Source organism: Vulpes vulpes, chromosome 10, assembly GCF_048418805.1.
Source record: "Vulpes vulpes isolate BD-2025 chromosome 10, VulVul3, whole genome shotgun sequence".
Classification (NCBI taxonomy): Eukaryota; Metazoa; Chordata; class Mammalia; order Carnivora; family Canidae; genus Vulpes; species Vulpes vulpes.
Genome location: NC_132789.1, coordinates 24,301,172 through 24,329,012, shown reverse-complemented (window position 1 = coordinate 24,329,012; position 27,841 = coordinate 24,301,172). Strand labels below are relative to the sequence as shown.

The following is a 27,841-nucleotide window of genomic DNA, read 5'->3' as shown; positions in this document are numbered from 1 at the left end:
AAATTCAAGGAAAGCCCAAAAAGTCTGTAAGCTGGAAAAATGAAATGGAGAATGTAAACATTATATACAGATGACATCTGAAACAGTTTCAAAATAAGAGGGAATGACTTCTTTAAATCCTAACATGAGTCCTGAAGAAGTGAGCTATTCAATGAATTGTAAAAAGCAGCCCCCAGGAATACAACCTACTCCATGTACCGCTTAGAGAAGCCTAGTGTTTACAGATTCATTCAGTTGGCACAGCATACCTGTAAAGTAGAACATCATTCCTATTTTACTAATTAGGAACAAGCCGAGGTTAGGGAATTTATTAAAGGTGTCTCAGCAAGGAGTATCAGTGAAAAGACCTGGACTCCAAAAACTTGTGCTTGCCACCATGCCACCATCCTCTTCTAGAACTTGCCTCCCTTAGTTCTCATGCCTTTGATCTCTAAGATCTTTTATCTAGCCAAGCCCTAGCATTCTTTAAATGCTCTCTCTCAAAACAGAGCTCTTTCATGTGTCAAAGTTTCAACCACAGAGACAATCACAAATGACTCAACTCTCACTTTCTGGAACTCCTCTCTCTCAATTCAAAGGCCAAACTGGAAGTGAAATGTAGTAATACATTATCTTCCCATAGAATGTTGGAAGGAGGGATGCCTGAGTGGCTCAGCGGTTGAATGTCTGCCTTTGGCTCAGGTCATGATCCTGGGGTCCTGGGATCGAGTTCAGCATCAGGCTCCCCACAGGGAGCCTACTTCTCCCTCTGCCTAGGTCTCTGCCTCACTCTCTGTGTCTCTCACGAATAAATAAACTCTTTAAAAAAATGTCAGAAGGATCTTAAAATAGCAAGACTGGCGACTTATCAAATTTTTCTTATCACTTGAACCATCAGCAAGTGTTCTGGATGTGGTAAGGACTGGTGCATCACTGGAGAGTGGGCTTTAACAATAAGGAAGCACATAATTGCCTGGGAAGTTCTCTGAACCCTTCCCTTCCTCCCAGGTTAGCAGCAGCAGAGCAGCAAACCATATGCAGTGGCAGTAGCACCAACCAGGCTGGGCCCTGCCAGGCTTACTTACCTGTAAACGACAGCAGGGATGCGCTTCCAGGACCTGAAGCTTGCTACACTCTCTAGTTCTTTGTCGGTGATCCAGGCAGGCACTATGAGCTCCTGTGGATAGCTACCACACAGCCTAACAGGGAAGGTGAGAAAAAGAGAGTAGGGGAAGAAGACAGGGAGGGAAAAGAGGGAGAGACACTATGTGAGTCAACATAAGGATGTTGATCAAACTACCCCAAAGCCAGTTAAAAGGCAATAAAGAGCTTTAGTTAAGTCTTGGCCTACTCAGCAGAACTAGCTGCCTTAGGTGCTTATGTACATACCATGTGATACTATCTTTAGACTCTGCCTTTGGGAGTTTGGTGATCTTACCATCAGTGATTAAAAGGAGTCTACAGGCAGTTACTTCATGTAACTTTGTTTTAACAAACATACAGGTAATTTCTTAACTAGACAAAAGTACACAGTCCAACTATAAAAGCAGAAGTCTGTCATCTCTACCAGACCCCCTTACTCTTTCAGGCTTCCAAAGAGAAACATGTGAAGAAGGACAAGAGCCGACAATTTCAGGTTTCTAGAGACCTTACAGAATTACTAACATATTCTTTGATGGGTCCTAATTATAGGTAACAGGTGCAGGCATAGGTATGTATAAGCAGTACCATAAGTCAGGACATTTGTATACACAATCACAGTCCCACTGGTCCAAGTTAGTAATGTGAGTAAGCTGTTAATCATAATTTCTATAAAACATACATCAGAATTATATGGAGGGTGGGGAGGAAGTTGTTTTCATTAGGGAGGAAGCCAGTAGCTACATGCTAGTCAAGCTGGTGCCCCAAAACGCAGGGTTTTTTTCTGATAGGTTTTTTTTACCTACAGGACAGTGTCTCTCTATGGGTATCTCAATATTTTTCAACAGTGAAGGCAAGACCTTTAATCCAAATCCTAAAATACACAAATTCCTCCTTCTCCTGCGCCACCGTCCTCTGGCCCTAGCCTACCTAATGCACTAGGGGAAGAGGTGGAAAACACAAAGTAGCTTAGGAATTGGGGGTTTTGATCATTCTGCACTAAATATCTCCATCGTGTTCTCAATTTCCAGAAGATTAAATATCAGGAATTTAAAAGCCACTGAACCAGGAGAATATCTACGACCAAGAGTAGCTCTATAAACTTAAGACCCACGAATTCCTAAAAATAACCTGGGACACTGTGACCATAGTTAATATGTTAACCATGAGTCTTGTTCTTTTGTCTTATTTCTTTTATCTTGTTTAAAACTTAAGAATAAATTTAACTCTCCTTCTTTGTAGTAGAAAGAACTTTCCAATGTCCTGATGATTGGTTCTGAGTAGATAGTGGACTCAAAGACAAAAGTTAATTTTCAAAACCCATATTGAATCGGGATTTTGAAAACCAAACTTTTTTTGAACTCAAACTTTTTTTTCAACTAGCTTAGCTTAACTCAGTTTTCTGACTTCACCCAATATTCTGATCATTATATTTGTTTTTTAAGTGTTACAGTACATAGTAGTCACTTCTTAAGCAAATACTAGCTGCTTACATGTAGATAAGCAGTTTTCCAGCATAGGAAAGGAGGGTTACACATAAGTAAAGTCTGTGGCAGTCTCAGGGTCTCAGAGGCCTCTCTCTCCTCCAGTCTCCACCTCCATTCTCTGCTTTGACTTATGACTGAGAACAGGTCAAGGAATGACAGGTCTATAGCTCCTGTTTCTTCACAACACCCCAGGTTTTTAATTCCTTGACCAAGGTCCATGTTAAGAGCTACATACAGTGACCAGCTATAGTTTTTTCCAATGAAAAATGAAATGCTGATGGCTACTCACAAATACACCAGGAAAATGGTTATTGTAATATGAGGGAGTTCAAAAAACATAATGATTAATGTCTCCAACTGCTAGAGGGAATCTTAAGAGGAGAAAAAATACTAATTTAAATCTCCTGAACAATTTTGTTTTGTTTTATAGCAATCCAGACCACCAAAATCATACTAGTTAACTGTCTGCCCCCACACCAAAGTACTTACACCTTCTAAGGAAAAAAGTAATGGGAAATATTTAATAATGATTATATTAATATTTAATGATTAAATGGTCATAGCTATGATGTTAGAAAGAACAGAATACTACTTATGCCTATTTCATAGATTCTGGAGTAAAATTAGTCATAAAAACTAGCTTCTAAGTGTTTTATCACTGGTTTGTGAGATCACTGATTCTATCTCCCATGTGACATCAAGTGGTGATGAGACCAATGGACACTGCCTGCCTACATGTGAACACAACATTGTCTAGAAAATGCACACACCAAGAAGAACAGAGGCATGGAGGGGATAGAAAGGAAGGTTCTAGAATCCTTTGAAGCATCACTTTCCACTCCCAGTGTCCAGCAATGGGAACAGAAGGCTCAAGAAGTACTTTGAAGACTGTGCAGTTAGTTTTAATAAAATTCCATTGAAAGAAAATGTGTAAGTTCAAATATTCTGCCACATGAGAATTGACATTTTTGCAAAGGCACTGGCTGTGAAACACGGTCCACAGGCACCCATACAACTCACTTGTACTTCTCATTGATGTTGGAAATTCTCCAGGCGTTGTTCATATCAAAACCCATCCGCTCCACTTCGTTTTTAAACCTTGACGTTACATGCTCCCCTAGGGGGCAAGGACAGCAAAAGGAAAGAAATGAATATCATTTATGCAAAACAGGCAGAATAAAAGTATAGCTACCCTGGCTCAGTTACATAAATAAAATAACATATATTTAGTTTTAGTTTAAAAAGTCCCTGTCAGGATAAAACTATATAAAGGAATGAGGAAATTTTTAACTGAAATATAGCTGATACAATTATGTTAGTTTCAGGCATATGACATAGTGATTTGACAACTGCATACATTATGAAATGCTCACCATAAGTGCAGGTACCATCTGTCACCACACAAAGTTATTACAATAGTACTGACTATATTCCCTATGCTGTACTTTATATTCTTGTGACATATTTATTACTTGAAGCTTGTACTTCTTAATCTCCTTCACCTATTTTCCCTATCCCCAACCTCCCTCCCCTTTGGCAACCACCAATATGTTCTCTGTATCTGATTGAGTCTGTATCTATTTTTTTGTTTGTTCATTTTTAGATTCTACATATAAGTGAAATCCTATGGTATTTGCCTTATTTCACTTAGCATAATAACCTCTAGATTCCTTCCATGTTTTCACGAATGGTAAATTTTTTTATGACTCAATAATACTCCTGTGTGTGTGTGTGTGTGTGTGTGTGTGTGTATACATATGCCACATCTTTCTTATCCATTCATCTACTGATGAACACTTGGTTGTTCCCACATCTTGGAATTTTGATCAAGAATTATGTTATCTCATTTAATCACTACTACCAACTCAGAATGGTTATTACCAAGTTCATTTCACAAAGGATAAAACTGAGACTGAGACAGCTTACTAAGGCATGTTTGTCTAGTCCCAAAACCCAGTCCTCATTATACGGACTACTCTCCTTTTCCACACTCAAAGTATACCTAAAAAATAAAATCAACAAGTTCACTAAGAATAGTAGTAATTGAAATCTCCGACTCCTCATCAGAAACCTTATGGGCCAAATTTCAAAACTTGAGTTTTCTGGAGTTTAAGATGGTATATGTACTATAGTATTAGATTAATGCTCTCAACAGAGTCTACTAATCAAACATTAATATTTCTACAGTAAAATGCATGGATAGTTCACACTAAATGGAATAAGTAAAGCAACAAATAGCTTCATGTCAGCTCAGATCATATCAAGCCACCAAATAAAAATCTTTTGATTTTCAGAGTCTCACAGATTACAGAACTGCAGATAAGAGATCACAAAATTGTAACTGCCAGTACCCAAGAACCTCAGAAAACACAATGCTACTAAGTAAAGTGCTAAGCATTTGTAACATTCACCCAAACAAGTAAAACCCGCCTACATCTGCTAATGAAATTGGCTTTCTCTTCCTAAAGACAGCAAGCAACAAAGGCGTAAGTGAACCTAACATAAAAGTCATTAAATCTGAAATAACTTTCTTCCTTGAAAATACAGAGTCCTAGGGCAGTAAAACAAATAAAAAACCACTAAGCATTATCTCTAATATGTAGTGTTACAGGCTGTAAAATAAATGCTGGTGGGGGCTGGGAGATACTACAATAACAAATACAAGCATAAAGCAAACTGCTTTGGTGATCAAAGTATAAAGCTTTGCTCTCCCTGGGAAAGGAGCTTCAGAATAGGAAACCGCAATTACTCAAATGAAGGACAATTCCACAAAACTACTTCCCATTTAAACTGCTTTTCTTGAGCTTAAACTAGGTATTATAGGTTTCCTGAAGGAGAGTTATAAAAAGATGAGGTGCAGAGATGCAGGAAGAAATAATCAGCTGAATACATCCCATTTTGGAAAAGTTTTAGAAGTGATGTAGGCTTTCAAATAGGAAAAAAGCTATCTGAAATGGGGTGGCCATCTGTCTACAAACTGCAAGTAATAGTGACCATCAAGAATATTAAAGAATCCTTCATTTTTTAAATTGCTATCTAAAAACTAAAAAACTATGATAATTCATTAATTAATGAGATTTTTCCCACCTGTGATAGAGCTCCAAGTCTTTGCAAAAGGTAAAAGTACTTTAATGACTTAACATTAGTACCTCCAATCTTAGCATAAACACACAGATACCCTAAAAGGTCCCTCTAATTTTAAAATAATCACTGACAAATCACCATCAGCAGCAGCAATTTGCCCAAAGAAATGCTTAGAATCACTATCAGGAGCATGAAATTCTGAGCTACACACAAAGAAATATATACTGTGTAGCAAGCATAAAATATGTCACCAAGTTCCTTGAAAACAAGGGAGTTTTAATCACCTATGTATCTTCTAAGACAGAGACTTCCTAACTTTGAAAATGACCATCACAACCCACAATAAGAATTAGGTTTTACATAATTCAATACAAGTTTATTTTTAAGAGTTTCACAAAACTACCCACCCTTACTATGTGTGATGCATTTTGATATTTTCATTTCATTTTGTATTTCATTCCTGAAAACTTTTGATTTCATGACCCACAAGTGGACAATAACTTAGTTTGAAAAGCAATGCTTAAAAAAAAAATCTAGAAGTAGACCTTGAATACATGAGTAATTCAATTGGCTTTTGCCAAATTATGTTAGAAGTTCCCTTATGTTTATTTAGCTAGAAAAGTCAATGCTAAGCACATCTATTTGCTGATTTCCCTTAAGAATTTCCCTCTAAGAATTCTTAGGTTTCCACTGATCCAGTATTAGATATCCTATAATATCCCATTTAAAATATTATGGTTATAAGTTTTTTGTCTGGCTTTATATTTCCATTTCAACCCTCTTGCCTGCCCTTCCCCCATCCCCAAGTGAGGATGTATCCTTTTTTAATGTTTAATATTTCTTTTACAACAAATGCAAACAGTCCAGCGATTTTTATTTTAGTAGAAATGAGGACCTTTTTAAAGCAATGAGCCCCTCTATCATAACCAGTGTCAATAGTCAGTCTAAACCCCTCCCCCCATAAAAGCCTAGCTCCCTGGGTGATTCTGTGCATTCAAACCCATGTTGATATTCAAGTCCAGCCTAAAGTTCTGAAAAAAGAGCCAATTCTCTATCCAGGATATGAGGAAGAAGAACTGCACCAGAGTCAGAGAAGGTGAGAACCAGCCCTCAATCACTCTTTTCTGTGAACAAAGATCCCAGTATAGTCATCAAAATGTATATTTAATGGACTTCATTCAAACTCCTAAGACAGACTCTGCTGGTAAGGGCTTTTACTTTATACTAAATAGGCAGCTGCACACCAGTTTTAAGACCTAAAGTCCTATGTTCTTTGTGGTTTAAACAAGATGTGCTCAATGGGCCTTTCACAGAAGAGAGGTCAGAGACATGGGCCTGATACACTAAACTAACAACTGAATTGTGCAGTCATTTGTTAGGACTCCTGTTGGATGCTGAAGTACAGAATGATCACCAAGAAGGCAACTACAATGAAGAGAAGAAAACTGAGCACATGACAGAGAAGCTTTAAGCTTTCAGTCCATTCCTTTTTTTAGAATTTGAAATGGGTCTAAGAGTGGAGTCAAGGGTTTCACAATGACTTTTTCAAGTTTCACAGGTGACTCCAATAACAACAGCAATATGGAGACTTTTTCCAAAGCAGATTAAGACTCAGAACTATGGCCAAAATGTGGCTGACTTAACTATGACAGCATCAACAGTCAGAAACTAAGATTTATATGAATACAAAGTAATGATGCAATTTTCCCATTCCCTTCCTTCCGTACACATTCTACTCTTAGCAAACTAGGCAGAAACCAATCCATAAAAGGCTTTATTAACCGCTAAAAGACTAAACTAACTCCAAACCTTTAGAGTCTATGCTTATGATCTCATACGTTGGAGCAGATTATACAAAGGCATCACTTTGAAATATCTCAAGTGTTGTCTCACCCTAAAGATGACTTACAACAATGTGGTTGTCTGGTATGCTCATATTTGGTGAGTAATGCTGTAGCCACCATAACCCTCAACAATATTGAGTGGAGACAGAAGAACCAGGTTGACTGGCTTTAAAAATGCTACCACAGCATTTGTGGTACTCCACAGTGAAAATATATAAAAAGCAAAAAGCCATATCTACACACACACTCAAATCAAGCCACTGAAGTACAATAAGATACCATATAAGTGGTGACAGGTTAACTTCAGTGTGGATTTGTGACATATTAGGAAGAAACAAAATACAACTGTTACTCAGAGTTAAGCTCCAACCAATCAGTTACAATGGCATCACCTTATATATTCACAATTTCCAAAATGTTCTGACAGGCATGGCACATAGGAAGCACTCAAATATTTACCAAATTGAACTCTCCAGCAATAACATTTAATCTTCAGGATACCCAGATCAGCTTGGGCAGAAAGAAAAGGAATGTCTCAGTTTGAGGAACAAAGAAAACTAAAGTACAGAGAAGACAAATGTCTTGCCCAATATCATTTTTTTATTAAGGAAATAAGGAATCACCTAAGGAGATGAGGAATTTTCTTCAGTCTGCAGTTGTGAGAAAACAGGATAGGAGAATAGGCAAGCCTTGTTGACTAACCAACCTAAAACTGGGGAAATGCCCTTTAGAGTTAGGAGTCTTAAACAAGTGAAGTTCTTATATAACATCATGCAGCAAGATATAACTCACTAACTTCATTATCTTAGGAAATGGTAGAGACTAAAAATTTAGTAAGACACACTAAAAATTCAGCAAAAATACATGTAAGATTTATGCATTTCACTGTAAACTTTACCTTGGGGGGGAAAAAGCCCTGAAAAGAGCCATAACAACAACAAAAACAAAATACAATGTCATCTCAATAAAGAAGGAAAAAGAAAGATGCAATGAATGAAGAAGTGAAGTCAGAGACAGTTTAAGCACATTCTCATATGCTATCAAGGATGGTGTGGACTCTTGTGGCTTTCTCTGGGTTTCACTGGCCTGACCAGGCTCATAGGTAGCTTGGATTCCTGAGGCTTTCCTTGTAGCTCCAAAAGGGCAGTGCCTATTTTTCATCTCTGTATCCACAGCACCCCACACAGTCAATTCTCAATAGCTAAGAACTGGGGTTAAGTCGTAGCTCTGTCACTGACTGGCAGTAGGACTTGGCAACAGGCTTTACCTCTGAGTTCTACTTTTCTGTCTCCCAAAACAGAGACACAAAGGCTATCCTGTTTGCTTGATGAGATCATGAGTTAAACAAAAGTATATATCAAAACATCTTTAAAAATAAGATGATGCTTATGTTATATTTTAATTATGAACTAAAACTTTCAACCAGTGAATGAGTCAGGAAACAAAGTGATGCAAGAAAGCTAAATTAGTCTCAAATGTTTAAAACGACCCACGGCAGAATGGTTAAGATAGAAGACTCAGGATTAAAAACTGAGGTTTAAAGAAAAGAGTCCTAAGAGTAAGCTGCTCACAGCTTACTGCTGTGAGACTCACAACTTTTCACTGCTTAGAAATTCAAGACTTTGCTTCCAGGCTGGCCATACTAAAGACTGAGTGTTGGACCAGCAAAATTTTATTTGTGGCAGCAAAAGTTTACAGGCAACTATATGTGAAGAAATAACATGAACTTGATCCAAGCCATATCTGAGGGAGAAAGACAAAGTGGAACAAAGATCTGCTGGGAAATCAGGAGGCCTGAGCTCCAGCACAGGCTCAGTTTTTCTGTCCTGAGGCGAGTTACCTGGCCTCTCTAGACCTCTGTTTTATCACCTATGAGATGACAGGGGTGATAATAGGAAATCTCTGACTTGAAAATAAGAAGATAGGGAAAGGCCATTTTGTATGCCACTATTCTGTGTCCTACCTTCGCATACCTCTGGACCTTTGTTCATGCAACTCGTGTTAACATTTTCCTCCTTCCTCTAATCAATGAATTCTTCTTTATTCTACCTTCAAAGCCTACTCAAAAGCCACTTTGGATGTGAAGTCTTCCCAAATGTGCAACACTCATGGCTCCCTTCCATTAGGCTTCTTACAATTCCCATTAAACCTCAGTAAAGTTTTTTTAGGCTCAGTTGATGATGCCAAATCTAGTTTTCTTCTCTTCCCTCAAAAGGCAGGACACATGTTTTGTAAGCCTAGAAGAATGATGGGCACATGTTATGTGCTCCATAAAATATACACTGAATGAATACATGTATGCTTAGGAGTCCCATTTCATGTTAAGGGTACTTCAAACAGTAGTTCAATAAAGCCACCGTCTGCACATTTTAGAAGAGTCTACCTGGTCTGCACAGGTCTCCATGTTGTTCTTTTTCACTGGCATAGACCTCCATGCACCAAGCGTGGTATGCAAATGAGAAGAGATCTTCTATTTTCGCAGGTGGTCGGATTGCATTGTTCAGTCTCTTGAGCCACTCTTGACATTGCTCAAAGGTTGAGAACTGACACCTTTGTAAAGCCAAATAAGTACGGATGTAATTAGAAGGCAGTTGACAATGGAACTAAGGGAAGCTACCACTTCAAGAGTGTCTACCTCCTGGTGCAGTGACAACTACAGTCAAGGAAGCATTAGAGATGGAAATTTTTATGTTTATAATTTATAATAAGAAGTCCAACAAATTTTAGCCAATGGTACAAAATGTCAAAAAGGGAAAAAATGGGCATGTGGAAAACCTTTTAGGCTGATGAAATCACTACTGAGACTACTTAATGGTAATTATTAAAGTAAAACAGCAATCTTCTCTTCCATGAACAGGTTTCCTTCTACATCTTCCACCAAAGCTTTAAAAAAGTTGTCAAGAAATACATTTAGGAGAAGTTCATTTTGTTTTGATATGACATATCAGGCCAAGCTCAAAAATAAATCACAGCATAACCTTCAGCCAGTTAGATAATAATTTCAAAATCTGTCTAGTCAGCAATTAGAATAAATCAGCAACTACAGATCCAAAATAAGACACATTACATTGAAACTTTCAGCTATGACCATGTAGAGAACAAACAACTCTATTATGAATTGCAATTTTAGACACATATTAGATTCAATTAGGGCAAAAAATACTTCACCTTTTCAAATGTGTTTAAAATGGAGTAATTAAATACGCTTTTTAAATATGAGTTGTAGTTAGTATTTACCAAAAGCAAGCCAAATCTCAATGGCTAAAAGGCAACTAATTTACGTGAAAACCAAGGGGGGGTCACTTAAACCTCTCCCTCATCCCAATCAATATGGCTCATCATTATGCCAACATATGGTGTTAACTGGCACTCCAAAATTATTCAAAGCGATAAAGTAAAAACTTGGGGAATTTAGAATTTCTAGAGCTACTAAATTTAAAAACACATTTCATAGGCATCACTTTGCAACCACTATAGTAAGGATTGCATCCGATAAAAACTGTAATGGTAAAGATTACATCAGATAAAAACCGTAATGGATGTTAAATCAATGGAGAAACTTGATGAGAAGCAAGATATTTTCATTGTCTTAAAGTGCCTCCCATAGACTGTTCATTAGTTGCAAGGGAGAAAATGTAGAAATTATACAGAAAGCAGGTGACATCTTGACAAGAATTATCAAAATTAATATCACCAATAAGGGACAGATGGACACTGCTTGCCTCCAGATGTAATAGAGTACCCTGAGAGGAACACAATCTCACACATATAGTACTGCAGCTGAGAATATACAACCTCAATTTAACCATGAGGAAACACTTTACAGACACAAAATGAGAAAGATTCAACTAAAATAAAAGATTATATTCTTCAAAATGTGAATGTCATAAAAGACAAAAGTGGTTCAAAATATGTTAGATTAAAAGAAGGCTACAAGGTCACCTGGGTGGCTCAGCAATGGCTGAGTGTATGCCTTTGGCTTAGTCAGCTCTTTTTCCCAGGGTCTTGGGATCAAGTCCTGAATCAGGCTCCTCATGGAGAGCCTGCTTCTCCCTCTGCCTATGTCTCTGCCTCTTTCTCTGTGCTCTCATGAATAAATAAATAAAATCTTTAAAAGGAAAAGAAAAAATAAAAATGAAATGAAACAGAATGAAAAGAAGGCTACAGAATCATAGCAACTAAATGCAATACCTGACCTTGCATGGATCCTGTCCTGAACAAGATGGGGGTGGTGGTGGTGAGAGGAATGGTATGAAGGGCATTATTAGGTCAAGTGACAAAACTAGAACATGGATAAAAGTATTATGAGTGTAAAGTTGTGAAGTTGATAATGATACTATAGTTACGTAAGAAAATATCCCTATTCCTAGGAATGCACACCAAAGTATTTCAGAGTGAAAAGCCAAGATTACATAACTTACTTTCAAATCGTTCAGAAAAAGAACCCTTTAATCACACACACACACACACACACACACACACACACACTGCAAACAACGGAAAGCAAATGGGGTAAAATGTTAACAATATTGATGTTCTTTGTAATATATTAATTACTGCACTTTTGTAAATTTGAAATTACTTCCAAATAAAGTTTTAAATCACTTTTCAAATAGCAAAGTAGCCTAAAGATGAAATATTCCAGGCACTAACTACTTAGAAAATATTCCTAACAAGGTTGACCCTCAAAAGCTGTTTTTTTGTCACCAACCATGGGTCCATTCTTCTAAAAACATGTATTTTCCACACTAAACATCAGCAAAAACATGTCACATACCTGATAACTTTGCAGTCTTTGCATGTCAAATGAAGCTGAAATATATCTCGGCATTCAACACTTTCTATAAGCTGTAATGGAACCTGCAATTAAAAAAGATGAAGTCCCCTTAGTCAAGAAGGCATTGATCCTGCAGTTCTTTCAATGGGTCCAATAAGAAAGATTCAAAAGCTCTATAGGGGAAAGCAGCAAAAAGAACTGCAAATTTATCTGGATCAAATAAAGTAGTATTCAAATGATTTACTACTGAGTGAATTAGCATTTCCCTTCCTTACCCTCTAAATCAACAGCCTCAAGTCATGTTTGAGTATGAAGACAAGCAATGAAGAGGAGGCACCACCTCTGGAAAAACAGGGAAATATGTCATCTCTCAAGTATCAAACTCAATCTCTCCAAGTACTACTTTACACTCTACAGCTAGCTGTGATTTGCAATGACAAAGGAGCTGAAGGGAAGCAGAATGGTAATCTTGTCTTGTTTACGGAGAAGTACAGATCAAGGTGACAGTAGGACTACACTTATTTGCCCCAAATGATTAAGTAGGTTTGTGGCTTTGTGTCAGCAAAGGAGCATCCTGAAAAAGACTGGAGATCTAAGCTGCCTGCAAGCTACAGAAAAGACACGGCCGCTTGTCAGGCTCTGTGCTCAGTAGAGAAGACTCATAAGCATCAAAGAGGAGGGAGCAGGCCACATGGTGGTCAAAGCTAAAACTAGCTAGGTCTAATTTGCTTCAAAGACAGGAGGATCCCTGTTTGCCAAGTGGGACTTGAGGTATGAACAAGCTGGAATGGTTCTCCCACTGCCAATCTGGTGAGCAGACTCTACTGAACACAGAAGCAGGACAACAGTGGAAGAGGGCTGGGAAAAGGGAAGGGAGGCAGATAGGGGAAGCATTTGAACAGGGTGACAAATCCTTAAGTTGACATGAGAATCTTCCTCCTCTTGGCTCAATTCACCTTGACTCAACCCCTGGTTTCAAACAGCAATTTCCAAAATTTCTCAAGTGAGCCTGGTAAGATAATTGTAGATACACTCATTCCTTACAGAAGGGGTAGAACACCGTCTCTTATTTTGTATCATGCCCAGGCAAAACATGGCTCTGGGAATTGCAAGTAACATTCCAACCATTCATAGTTAGCATGGCAAGAGGCAGGCAGTCTCCAAGACAGAAACAAGAGAGTGCTGCCTACACATGGTGGCCATCATATTATCTGAGCCAGTTTCACAAACAGGATTCCTGCAAACCCTGCCCCATCATGCAGTTGCAAGTCAGCCGAGAACTCTCAGAACAATGACATGAGAATTAAAAAGAAGCCAATGCTAGATGTCTGGGACAAGAAAAAGAAACTGGGGCAGGGATTAAATAAGAAAAGAAAGTAAAATAATGACTGGGAGTTTCTACTTCAGGACCAAAGCCTTCTTGTTTAGTTCTAAGTCTATAATCTACAAAATTCCCTTATACTTGTAATAGGACTGGGAATAAGTGAAGATTTCTTGACTGTGTTCAGAGAAAAAAGGAACTTTGGCCGTGTTCAGTCCCTAACCACAAGGTGCTGTGAAAAACTGCAGCTGATACAGCTAAAAATTCTTTCAAGACCTGTACATCTCAGAAGGAAAAAACAACAATATATATCAATCAGTAGAGATAAATCGTAAAGGAAGAGTAGTCGATTAAAAAGATGGAGATGGGGGCACCTGGGTGGCTCAGTTGAGTAAGAGTCTGCCTTTGGCTCAGGTCATGATCCCAGGGTCTGGGATGGAGCCCTGTGTTGGGCTTCCTGCTCAGGGGGGAGTCTGCTTCTCCTCTCCCCCAGCTTGTCCTCTCTCTCTCTCAAATAAATAAAATCTTTAAAAAAAAAAAAAAAAAAAAAAAAAGATGGAGAGTGGAAGAGGACACTGATTTGTTTGCAGGCCAGTCCTCTGATGTGCTGTAACAGACTCTCATATCGTTTTGCTATTTTTTTGTTTTGTTTTAATGTACCCCCCCCCCCGTTCTCCCTCCCTTCCCAAAAGTGGGTGCAAAACTGACAATTAAGAGACCTGAATTCTATTTTCAATTTTCTAAAATTTTACCAACTAAAATTCTGCCTGCTTCCTGACTTCCTCGGACCAGTTCTCAAGTCTCCTTATGTTTTCCAAACATCAAATGGTCACAACATAGAAGTCTCAGGCAGAGGAATAGAAGAGTCTAGAGTGGAGTGAGGTAATCCACATGGAGAGGCTGCTCTCTCAGAAGTCCCCTGCATCCCAGGTCCCATTCAATCACCTTCCTTATAACTATGAAATTTGAAAACCAACTAATGGTATTAGCAGCTCCTCCAAGGAGTGAAGGAGCCTGTGCTACTTCTGCTACAAAGAACAGATAAGCTTTATATCCCCTTCTGTTGGATTAGACCCCAAGGGCCTGTGTCCAAACTTCCAGAATAATGAAACATCTCAGAGCATGCAAAGTATTTGCTACCTAAAACGTATCTGATATGCTAATATTCACGCATTTTAACATCACATATTTAAGAAAGAAGGATAAAAATACCGGATGCTAGTATGCAGATTCTACTAGCAAGTCACCAGAAACAACCATGTGTACTCAGGTCATAGATATGAAAAACAGCAGATGTTAATGCTCATGCAAATCATCACATGCAGGAAAGTTTAATATGCAGCAATAAAAAAAAAGAGACATATAAGAGAGAAATACCTGATTTTATATCAAATGAACTCCCTCTTTTCTTCTCCTTTCTACCCTCTAACATTCTCTTCAGTGTTCCCTCCACAGACTGCCTCCTCTTCCAAAAAGGCAGAACAGGCCTTCTTTTCCTCTTCTGCACCCAACCAAAACGCACTAAGTTTCTCTACTTTTTTTAAGACCTACTCCACTGCTTTATGTTTCTCAATTTTCCTCACATATCAAAAGGATCCCTTACCATTTTTGTAACCAGACACATCCAATATTCAACCCCATTAGCAAACAATTATAGATCATCTGCAATCTATACCATTGAATCCAGGCCATTTTATAGCCCAGGGAGGTTAAGCCTCTACACTCTAAGTTTCTAGCAAAGACAGGATCAGAATCCATGTCTGTCTTCTAGCCTAGGCTCCTTCGATTATAATAATGCACCTTTCTTTCTTCCTCTAAGATTGCCTCTCCTTTCTGTATGAGCTGTACTTTAGTTTTTCTTTCAAGACTAACTGGCCTCTCCACCAGGGACCTTTAAGAGAAAAATAGAATTTTAAACCAGATTCCTTATGGACAGTTCTACCCATGGAAGAGTAGGAAGAAATCTAAAGTCACATTCAAATCCTCCCTAGCCCACTGATTCAGTTTTGTAGCAACTCATTTTCTTTTTGCTCCTTTCTCCTCTACCTTGTACCTGCCAGATAATTCTAACTTCCTTTACAGTGATTTTCCTCTTATAATCTCCACCAAACTCATGCTCAAAACAATGCATCAGACACACTCAGAGCTATTAATTCCTCCAAAGGCCAACAGTTATATCATGGACACCAAAATTCATAAGAGCATCAATCCAAAAAAGCAGAAGAGCAGCAGTTAAAATTTTTAATAGACATGCACAGTACTAAAGATCCATAGTACTGTCTCACTCCGAGGGAATTTTATGTCAGCATACCCTAATACGTTTACTTTAATTCATTCAGGGTGTTTGTACGTGCGCACATGCACATGTGCATTATTTTCAAGCATCAGAATTTAAAAGTGGGAGAATTTCTACCTTTTATAAACAGTGCACTTTATAGAACCTGAATGGAAAATACCAATCCTGCACATACAGTTTAAGTAAAAATGGTAGTAACAGTGTAAATTATGAATCTAAACCTAAAATCTGTAATAAACTGTGGATTATCTAGGCCCTAAATCTCATATAAAAAGTCAGAAATAGACCGTCACAGGTTAAAGACCCAAACTCTTTATTGCTCACCTTTTATATTTACAAACTGCTCTTCAAGCACTGATTCAGAGACCTCAGAAACCTCTGCTGGCATATGAATGCTGTGGCCAAAGTGCATGAAGGGTTAACAATAACCTCCTTCTGATGCTTGGGGAATAAAGATTTTTGCCGTACTACAGTTAGACAACTAAAAAATGTAAAAAAAAAAAAAAAAAAAAAAAAAAGCTAAGGAAAGTGTTTGCAGCTACTACATTTCCACATTTTTCCTAAGAAGCATTAATAGACCAGCCTGGAAACAAAAGTTCTAATGTCCTTTTAAATACTAATGTTAATTTTACAAATTATTCCTAATTGAAATTCACTTTACATTTTGTGAAGATCACAATTCCTTTTGTTTATGTATGAACTGTGGGGTTTTTTCCTCACTCCACAAATTGTTGTCATCATTGTATACCAGTAGCACTTTGTCTAGTAAGAGGAAAGGGACTCATGCAGAGAAGACAAATTCTGCTGCTTTGCAAGGTAAGCATCTGACAGTCAAAACCAACTTGTTCCAAAGCGCAGGTGCAAAAACCACCCAGGATTCTCATGCTACTTACTGGGATTTCAGAAGCAGCAGATTGAGAGGCAGTCTATTGAATTACACAATAAAAATTGTTTTAAATTCTCATGAATTCCACTTGAACACTTACTTGTTTATAAATGAGCTGAGCAAAGAAATATACCTGTACACATGTAAAAATACAGTTTGGGAAAAGCACAGAATGGGAGCAATTCAACCTTAAATGCTACAAATATATTCTCCTACGGATGTTCTTTATTCTAGGACTTAGAAACCTGACACCCAGCGAATATGTTTAAATAATGATGTTATGGTATCTATATCCACGGACATTTTTTATTCAATGTGCTGTAAAATTAAAAGAGAATATATGATATCAGGTAGCTATTTAAAATCTGATGGTAAGTCATTTTCTCAAGTGCTAAACATGTTGACTTAAAAGCACACAAAATGATGCAAACCAGAGCAAGCCACAATATAAATGGGAACATTTGGGCTTCGGTGGTTGAAATGTGTTTTAGTTATTATAACCTTTAAAGGGGAGTCCCTTGATCTCATGTATTTTACTGAAATACTTATCCGCTGAGGGAAGGAAGGAAGGATGGAAAGGAGGAGGGACGACACCACCAACTTTCTGATCTCCACCCTGGACCTACTGCAAGAAGAGCCATTGTTTCTGGAATAATCACAGGTTTACAAGCCTTAGCACTAAATGTGCTGTGATTAATTTATTTGTAGGAAGAAATCCTAGTCTCTCTTGATTTCAAATGTTTAAGGTCGCCGCAATACCAAAATACTTTTCCACAATCATTTCTGTGAGCAAAGCCATTATCTTGGGACTTTTACTTGACCTGCAGGCTCTATGCCTTAGAGGGTTATAATGCTGAGAAAACACTTTTAGTTGAAGAAATGGGTCATTAAGAACAGTGGTAAGTCTTCTTAAGCACCATACCTCAATCACAATGGGGATCAACAATTGGCAGTAAACAGCCTACTCATACAGCTACCATTAGAAACAACAGTCCTAGTCAAGCAGATTTGTTTTTAAGTGACCTTTAAGCCAAAATGGTCTAATATCCATTTCAAACTCTTATTGACTTAAATTCACTTAATATTTACTGAATACCATAGCACCAGGAACCTGCTAGACTCTGATAATACAAAGATGAGTAACCACAAAATTGTAACACATCCCATAAATGCTGTAAAGGTGTGTTTGAATACCAAAGAAGCCAGAGGCAAGGGTAACAAATTGTCAGGGAGGGAATGGAGAAAGGCTTCATAAAAGTTACCACCTAAACTGGGTTTTGACTCATGAAGAGAAATTCCCCAGGCAGGAGAGAAGAGAGAGAACTCAGAGGTGTGAGGTGTAGCTGAATACTTCAAGGAGGGTGGTTTTACTAATTATATAAAGGCAGAAGAAGGGGGAAAAGAGACACTGACAGAAAAGCTAGCAGAGACCAAGATCATACAACTAAGCTTGATACCATGCTAAGTAATTTCATCTTAGAAGTAGTAAAGAAACACTGAAAGGCTTCAGGCTGGTTGAGTACATGATCAAATCCATGTTTTCTCTCCAACAGACCCTATTCCCAAATAGATCTAAAAACATCCTCTGAAATACCTGGCTCTAAACCAATTAGGTTGAGAAATAGGAGACAATATGGAAAATACAGTAATATGAAACTATATCATCCCCACATGCAATTTAATTAATTCTGATCATATATACAGAATTTAAACAAAATTAAACTGGGTGATTCTACTAATTATTACTGCCTTTACTTCTACAGTAATGAGGAAGCAATTTCTGGTTGCCAGGGTTTTATAGTTTTTATCCCATTCCCTCCTATTGTGACCATCCAATATCAAATGGGCCCTTCTGAACACAGTGCCTGCTCTATGGTATGAATGCATAGCATGCCTCTTTCCTTGATGAATCCAATGTGTCTATCAGCTATTACAGATATCATAGCTCAAATCTAAATGCCAGGAGGAATTCGGGCCACAATATCTCCTGGATATAAATGCTTAACTACAAAGCATAATAAATACTACATAAATACTGAATGCCAATTACAAACAAAATGGCATTTTGACCAATGTAAAGAATTTGACAAAGGAGTTGGATAACTTCTGGACCACTGAGTTAAATAAACTTAAGTAACAGATTTCAAAGAATCCCAAACCCCAAAACACACCATGTGAAGTCTGAATTAGAGTCCTGAACTTTTATAAAATGTCATAAAACATTTCTCTGTGCTATACAACCAAAGCGCAGAAAGAAAGCAGCAATACTAGCAAATGAAAAAGGAAGAAGGCATTCATTTGATGGAACTACATGAACTTTTCCTATCTTTGTGGTGAAAGGCACATTCATTGAAAACTACTAATGATGGCAGGGCAATGAAGAACCAGTTCACTAAGAGTACCCTCATAACTGAAAGGGGTAAATGCGCTCTTGAGAATGGAGAGTCTCCCTTTTCTTCAGTAATATAATCCATTATGCAAATAAACATTGTATTTAACATATCCATGCTTATTCCACTAAGCCACTAAGAAGCCATTAGCATTAACTTCATCCTGTAATGAGAGTCTGCAGGGAGCTCAAAGTACATTTCACCATTTGACATTAAGGTCCCGGAAATTATCTCAACTGAGGCAGTTGGTAACTACTAAAGACTGAAGAATAAAAGCCTATCCAGCCTTTGTACCCTTATAAGTTTTAATGATACACCATTACCTAGTACAAATCGTTCAATGTTACTAAACAATGGACAATTCAGATGACAACTATGTGTATCATTTTAAATCAAGCATAAGAGTTGCTTGTTAACCTAGTGTCCCCAGTGCTAAATTAAAGAAAAGCGGAGCACACAGTGTTTTCATATCCAATTCTGTATAACACTCCTCTCTTTGAGAACATTAATAAGTTTTTTTACTTCCTTTCTCCATCTACTCTAGTGGGAAAAGAGTTGGCAATCACTTACATTAACAAGAGACTCCTTGAACTTGATGTGAAGTCTATAATTAGAAAGGGCAATGATGGCATCCTCAGCACGGCCCACATACTCTGTGCTTTCTCCATGAAGTTCAAGAAAAGGAACCTTCAAAATGGAAGAAAAAACCTTTCAGAGTTCTAAAGCAGTAAAGCAAAGTCTTCAAGCACAGGCTGGACAAATGGATGATAAAACCTGTCACTCAAAAATACAATATATAAAAACAGGACCTAAAAAGGATAGTTTATATCTACATAATTCAAATATACCTGGGTATTCAAAATCTAGACTACTGAAGGAATGCCATAGAGATGATCATCTCAAACAACATATTCTCAGGAAATACGTCTTTCTAAAAAGATACTCTCCAGCTTGCATATTTAGGAAAAAACAAAACTATCAGTGCATACTTCAATCCATTAGGTCTGCTACACTGTTACTATGATGCTAAATACTTTGTTTATAATCAAAATGGCCTGTAATTACCTGAAGATTCTCATCCTCCCGGATCAGCTGCTTCCTGGGAAAAATCTGATTGGCCTGGATGCACTCAAGGCTGTGTCCAGTCTCTTCATCCTGGAAAACCCCAAAACCTTTAAATAATTTCAAAGCTCCCATAGCATATAGTAGTCCGTATATGATTTTTCTGCCATGTCTAGTAGCATAATCACAACTGAGAGTCCAGTTACCAAAGTAAACAGGCAGAAAGATTAAGGAAAAAATATTAATCACCAAAGTGTTACAATCCAATATATGTGTTTCTAGTCAGAGAATACATGGATGCAAAAAAAAAAAATGCCTAAGAGGTTAAGAACATTTTTACTAGTAAGTTATTAGTATATCACTTGTAAGAGAAACCAACATAGTTTTTTCTCTTTAAGTTATAACCGTAAATTCTTGATTTTTAAAATCTATATCCTTAATTATTTAAGAATAAAATGATGTTGGGCGGCCGGGATGGCTCAGCGGTTTAGCACCACCTTTAGCCCAGGGCCTGATCCTGAAGACCTGGGATCGAGTCCCACGTCCGGTTCCCTACATGGAGCCTTCTCCTTCTTCTCCCTCTGCCTGTGTCTCTGCCTCCCTCTCTGTGTCTCTCATGAATAAACAAATAAAATCTTTAAAAAAAAAAAAAAAGAATAAAATGACATATCTACAGTTTGCTTCAAAATAATTGGAGGGGGAAGGGTAGAAAGGAAATGAGTGGGAAACAAATAAAATGGATTATCCAGGAGGGTAACTGAGGAAATTGGGTAAAGAAGGGGTTTACTAAACTACTGTGTCTACTTTGGCTAGATGTGAAATTTCCATAATGGAAAAATTTCTTTAAAAATTTAAGTTTAGGAGGACCTGGGTGACTCAGGTTGAGTGTCTGCCTTTGGCTCAGGTTGTGATCCTGGGGTCCTGGAATTGAGTCCCACAGTGAGCTCCCTCTGGGGAGCCTGCTTCTCCCCTCTGCTTCTCTCCTCTGCTTCTCTTTCTCTCTGTGTCTCTCATGAATAAATAAATAAAATCTTTTTTTAAAAAAATTTAAGTTTAGGAACTGAATTCCTCAGTTCCTAAACTAGGGACCAGTGTCCCTAGTTTAATCTTCCATATTGGGGATCCCTGGGTGGCACAGCGGTTTAGCGCCTGCCTTTGGCCCAGGGCGCGATCCTGGAGACCCAGGATCGAATCCCACGTCGGGCTCCCGGTGCGTGGAGCCTGCTTCTCCCTCTGCCTGTGTCTCCGCCTCTCTCTGTGTATCTCTGATGAATAAATAAATAAAATCTTAAAAAAAAAAAATCTTCCATATTACAAAAATAGATTTCTATTAAGACAATTTCAAAAAGAGCACTACATTCCAATCAAATGGCACTTGAACTAATTATAATGTGTATTTAAAAAGTAGTCTTTAGATTATGAATTTTTATGATTTAGGAAGATAGAAGAAAAGCAATCTATTGGAAAAACTGACTGTAAATTATTATACAGTCTGCTTTATATAGCACATTTTACCAGAGCAAAAGCCATATCATGTTCTTCTGACAGCACTAAGATTTATAACCACTAGTTAGTGAACAGTTCTACATGTACTGCTTAACACAATTCCAGCAATTCTTTAAATCTCCTCACAGGAAAAAATAAATCCTACTTATAAATAACATTCTACCTATAAATCCTAGCTATAAAAACCACTTAAGGTTCTACCTAATAGCAATCTTAACCATAAAACAGTAACACTACTAATGTGGCTCTCAAAGTAAGGTCTACATATTCGAGACCCTTTTAGGGGCTCTATGTGGTCAAAACCATCTCCACATTAGTACTAAGACATTGGCTGCTTTTTTTTCACTGTACTGACATTTGTACTAACAGTACAAAAAGACTTAGTAGATAAAGTATTGGCACCTTAGTATAATCAATGACACCAATTTCACTTAAAATGTCCTTGATAAAGCAGGGGGGAAAAAGATGAAATTTTATTAAATCTTGACACTTCAGTGAAGTCTTTTTTATACAGGAAATAACATGAAACACTTCTGACACATAACGACTTATGGTTGTCTCAAGGTAAAGCATTTGTGCAATTGTTTTAGTTAGAAGCTGAACTACCTAGTTTTTTCCTTAAATGCCATTTTAATTGAAAGAACAACTGACAAACTATAATTCAGGCTTAAGCTGGCCGATTTTTCCCTCCAAATGCAATTATTAATTGTTAACAATAAAGTCCCTTTTTTTAAAAAAGATTTTATTTATTTATTCATTAGAGACACATGGAGAAAGGCAGAGACATAGGCAGAGGGGGAAGCAGGCTCCCTGCAGGTAGCCCAATATGGGACTCAATCCTGGAACTCCAGGATCACGGGATCAAGCCCTGAGCCGAAGGCAGATGCTCAACTGCTGAGCCACCCAGGTGTCCCTGATAAGATGCTTTTATGTGAAAATTTGATTCTTGGGAAACCTATCATCTATTAAAATAAAGAACTTCACAGCTTCCCAATATTTAAGCAGCCTTTTCCTTTTTTAAAAAAATAAAGATTTTGGGATCCCTGGGTGGCGCAGCGGTTTGGCGCCTGCCTTTGGCCCAGGGCGCGATCCTGGAGACCCGGGATCGAATCCCACATCAGGCTCCCGGTGCATGGAGCCTGCTTCTCCCTCTGCCTGTGTCTCTGCCTCTCTCTCTCTCTCTGTGACTATCATAAATAAATAAAAAAATTAAAAAAAAAAAAAAATAAAGATTTTATTTATTTATTCATGAGAGACACAGAGAGAGAGAGGCAGAGACACAGGCAGAGACAGAGAAGCAGGCTCCATGCAGGGAGCCCGACGTGGGACTCGATCCTAGGTCTCCAGGATCACATCCTGGGCCAAAGAAAGGCGCTCAACCCCTGAGCCACCCAGGCGTCCCATAAGCAGCCTTCTCTGATGAAATCAGTGGCAATACTAGCAAATGTGGTTTTTAGAAGAAATTATAGGGGCACCTGGGTGACTCAGTTGGTTTAAACATCCAACTCTTGATCTCAGTTCAGGTCTTAATCCTAGAGTTATGAGTTCAAAGCCCCAAGTTGGGCTCCAAGCCTAGCATTTAATTTTAAAAAATTAAAAATAAAATAAGTTATACGAAAAAATATGTCTATATTTTAAAAAGATTTTATTTATTCATGAGAGATACAGAGAGAGAGAGAGAGAGAGAGGCAGAGACAGAAGAAGAGGGAGATGCAGGCTACATGCAGAGAGTTCATTGTTCATTGTGGGATTCAATCCCAGGACCACCACAGGATCATGCCCTGAGCCAAAAGCAGATGCTTAACCTCTGAGCCACCCAGGTGTTCCCTTAAATAAAATCTTAAAAAAATAAATAAATAAATAAAAATAAAAACCTAAATCTTAAAAAAAAAAAAAATCTAATACAATATAAAAAGTTCACTGATATGGTTTCAGATTCCACATTGCAACCTTTAAAGAAATCTTACTTGTCAAGAAAAATAAATAAAACACAAGTATTACCTCTCAAGTTTTGGCATAACAGAAAAATATACATAATATCTTCCAGATGGAAAATATGCTTCTAACTACATATCTGTGTGAGGCTGGATTTATTTCACATATTTCAACAACAGTTTTTTCAGCAACATATTTTAACAAATTAAATGCAGAAGTAGATATGATGATCTTGCTATCATCTACTAAGCAAAATATTAAAGAAATTTGTAAAAATTTTAAAATAACACCACTGTTTACACTATTTCTGAATGAGGAAAAAGTTATTTTTCATAAAAAATGTGATTTACATTAACATTTAGTTGGTTATTATTACTTTTTTAAGATTTTATTTTTAAGTAATTGCTATACCCAACATGGGGCTTAAACTTCCAACCCTAAGATCAAGGTCTGCACACTCTACCAACTGAGCCAGCCACGCATCCCAATTACTGTTATTTTTAAACAAACACAGAACATTTTAAAGACTTCTGAGATTTAATTTCTAATACAGTAAGTATAGACAGACATACCCCATATAAACAAAATCTCTCTGGGGTCCTAAGTAAGGAATGTAAGAAGGGATCCTCAAAGCAAAGACTTGGAGAACTGTTGCTCTATCTACTACACTGCAAAACCTAAATACCATTCAAGTGATTTCATCTGAGGTCAGACGTTCTCTAAAACTATCCTCCTAGTGCTAATCTGTGACAAGAAGGGCCATACAAAGATTGAATAACAATCCCTCACCCATCTAGCATTATAAAACCAGTCTCTTGGCTACTGGCTGACTAGGCCCATTTCATCCCCTTCTAAGGAGCCACTTTATTTTGAGGCACAAGAATTTTAAGAGCCTTTTAAATGTTTGATATTTAAAATACAGAAAGAAATTAGTGACTTTGAGTTCTAAAAATAAAACTGAAAAAAAACTGAAAAAAAATAAAAAATAAAAATAAAACTGTATAAATGCTTCATGAAATCCAAAAAATACTTACAAAACATCACTCATCATTAAATAAAGTCATTAGGGATCCCTGGGTGGCGCAGTGGTTTGGCGCCTGCCTTTGGCCCAGGGCGCGATCCTGGAGACCCGGGATCGAATCCCACATCAGGCTCCCGGTGCATGGAGCCTGCTTCTTCCTCTGCCTGTGTCTCTGCCTCTCTCTCTGTGACTATCATGAATGAATGAATGAATGAATGAATGAATGAATGAATGAATGAATGAATAAATAAATAAATAAATAAAGTCATTATATTTGAAAACAAATCCTATGTTAATAGAGTCACATCCCAGGGACGCCTGGGTAGCTCAGCGGTTTGAACGTCTGCCTTCGGCTCAGGTCATGATCCTGGGATCTGGGATCGAGTCCCACATGGGGCTCCCTGCATGGAGCCTGCTTCTCTCTCTCTGCCTGTGTCTCTGCCTCTCTCTGTGTGTCTCTCATGAATAAATAAATAAAATATAAAAAAAAAAATAGAGTCACATCCTTAGGGCTGTGAGGTATTCACCATGATGAATTCAGAAATTACAGCTGATGAATAATTATAAAAGCAAAAGTACAAAAATCTACTCAGTTTCTTATAACAAAAAAAAAAATCTAAGGCGGTATATTTTAGTAAGGTTGATATCGTGTGGCTCAAAGCCTCTAAAAATATAATTACTTGGGGTATACAAAGGTTTGTAAAAAAAGGCTCTGCTCCTATAATTTGCTAGATGAAGAGTTCTGTGTCAATCTGTTCCATTTTATCCCTCTTCAGTCATTTCCTCCAAGGTCAATCACTGAGTGAAGATATAACAAGGGACATAGTCATATGTGAAAGGAATTCATTTTTCTATGTGTTACCTTTTTTTTCTTTTTAACCAATTCTCTTTCCATTCTTAAGAGGTAGCTCTTGACTCAAAGAACACTGAGCATTTACACTGAGAACTAAGAGAAAAGATACGAGGAATCTTGAATTTAGGAAGATTTTTCTCATAAATTAACAGGGGAGAAGCAGGAAGCACTATGAGGGGGAATGCTTTTAAAAATTATTACATAAAAGGGGCGCCTGGGTGTCTCAGTCAGTTAAGCATCTGACTCTTGATTTCAGCACAGGTTGTAATCTGGGGGTTACGAGATGGGAGCCCTGCCTGGGACTCCGCACTTAGTGGGGAGTCTGCTTAAGATTCTCTCCCTCTCCCTCTGCCCCTCCTCTGGTTTTCTAAAATAAATAAATCTTAAAAAAAATTATTACATAAAAGTATACTGTAAACATGCCTCCTCAGCATCACATTAAACTTTTTAAACTCAAATATATAGGCCTAAAGTTTTATTCTCTTGAAGATCATTTTACAGAGGCACTTATTTCTTCAAGTGATTACCAAACCAAGTTTTTACTAACCTTTAAAAAGCACAGAATTAAAATAATGTAGCAAGCTAAAAACAAAACCAAAAATGAGAAGCCATTACAAATCTATTTTGCTGGCACATTCACTTGGGTGCTAATCCATGCCAACATATATAACCGAAGTAGCCAGTGAAAACTGAAAATGGAATGAATTAATTTGAACAAAAGAAAACAGAGAACTGAGCAAGACAAGATGTGAAGTAATAATTTTTCATAGTCAAATAAAATAAGTGCTCTTTTTAAAAGACTATCTCAATTCACATTACCTTTAGAGCTGATTTTTCCCCTTGTACATAAAATGCATTTAATCAACAAGGACTAAATTAACATTAGGACAAGCTACTCACTGACATCCTTGACGAACAGTTATTTCAAAAAACATTACTTGGCTAACATATAAATTGAATTAATTGCCTACTTTATTTTAGTTTTTAAGTTTGATGGGTGAAAAAGGAGGTCAAACTTGAGATGGTTGATAAGAGGAAGGAGACAAAAAAGAAGAAACAAACTGGCAAGTCTTGGCCTCCTAAGAGGCTTGCAGAATTTCTCCCAGGCTGCAAGTAGTAATTCATTAGTATTAGGGAGCATGTATTCCACATGGTCGATTTCCTGGTATTGCTGAGGAACACCAGGCATTGTGGAATCTGACACTTCTTAGTCTCTACCAGTTCCCTAAGGTCAGTGGGGCTACCTACAAAATCTTGAAAAGGGACTATCACAGTTCAAGCTAGTTTATGCTATCTACTTTTATGCAGGTAAGAGAGGTAGTCCATGCCTCCAAGGGGAAGTCAACATCACAAATAAATATTTAAAGAACACAGGAAGCAGAAACTGCCGAGAAGTCAAAATGCCTATTAACCTAATTCGTATACAGTGTTCCAGGATAAAAAAAAAAAAGCCTGCTCAGAGTAAAATATGTGTACGAATACTTGACAAAATGTAAAAATGAAAATAATTCTCAGTCTCATTGTCAATTCCAGTCATTATTCTTAAGACTGGTATTGAAGGCTATCAAAAATATAAATTTCTCAAAAAATATATATAAATTTCTCTTGATACAGTGCTTGGGATTTATTTCAAAATAAACCAAGAGTTGACCGTGAGGAAATCAGAAGAAACAAGTACAGCCACGAATTAGTGATTACTACGGTGGACTGATGAGTATGAGGGTTCACTGAACTATTCTCTTTGTATAAGCTTGAGATTTCCATAATAAAACATGAAAATGTATTCTCCTACTGCTTAACCTCACAAAAAAGACTTTAATCTTATTTAAGAATCTTTACAAGCATAAGAGAGAGATGTTATTCAAATTAATACAGAGGTTTGCGTTTTTAAAAAGAAAATTTGTGTTGCCTGGGTGGCTCAGTCAGTTAAGCATCTGCCTTTAGCTCAGGTCATGACTCCAGAGTCCTGAGATCAAGTCCCACATCAGGTTCCCTTCTTCCTCTGCCTCTACCTGCCACTCCACCTGCCTGTGTTCCTTCTCTGTCAAATAAATAAATAAAATATATATAAAAAAAGAGGGACACCTTGGTAGCTCAGTGGTTGAGCATCTGCCTTCAGCTCAGGGTGTGATCCCAAGGTCCTGGGATCAAGTACTGCATCAGGCTCCCTATGGGGAGCCTGGTTCTCCCTCTACCTGTGTCTCTGCCTCTCTTTGTATGTCTCTCATGAATAAATAAATAAATAAAATCTTTTTTGAAA

General features: G+C 37.6%; 1 protein-coding gene across 38 annotated transcripts in view; it reads right to left on the bottom strand.

Annotated features, from left to right (window-relative positions):
* MTMR3 (myotubularin related protein 3) overlaps window positions 1-27,841 on the bottom strand; it is a 140,161-nt gene that overhangs the window by 24,464 nt on the left and 87,856 nt on the right. For 23 of the 38 annotated variants that reach the window (XM_025985919.2, XM_025985923.2, XM_072723214.1 and 20 more), the window contains 6 exons: window positions 20,270-20,359; window positions 19,775-19,891; window positions 12,312-12,394; window positions 9,918-10,084; window positions 3,627-3,723; window positions 1,065-1,178 (listed from right to left, as the gene is read on the bottom strand). In XM_025985919.2, coding sequence (XP_025841704.1) covers window positions 1,065-1,178; window positions 3,627-3,723; window positions 9,918-10,084; window positions 12,312-12,394; window positions 19,775-19,891; window positions 20,270-20,359 — 668 coding nt within the window. Of the gene's footprint in view, window positions 1-1,064; window positions 1,179-3,626; window positions 3,724-9,917; window positions 10,085-12,311; window positions 12,395-16,821; window positions 16,855-19,774; window positions 19,892-20,269; window positions 20,360-27,841 lie in introns of all 38 variants that reach the window. The other 15 variants (XM_072723194.1, XM_072723209.1, XM_072723200.1 and 12 more) reach the window with 1 other exon arrangement.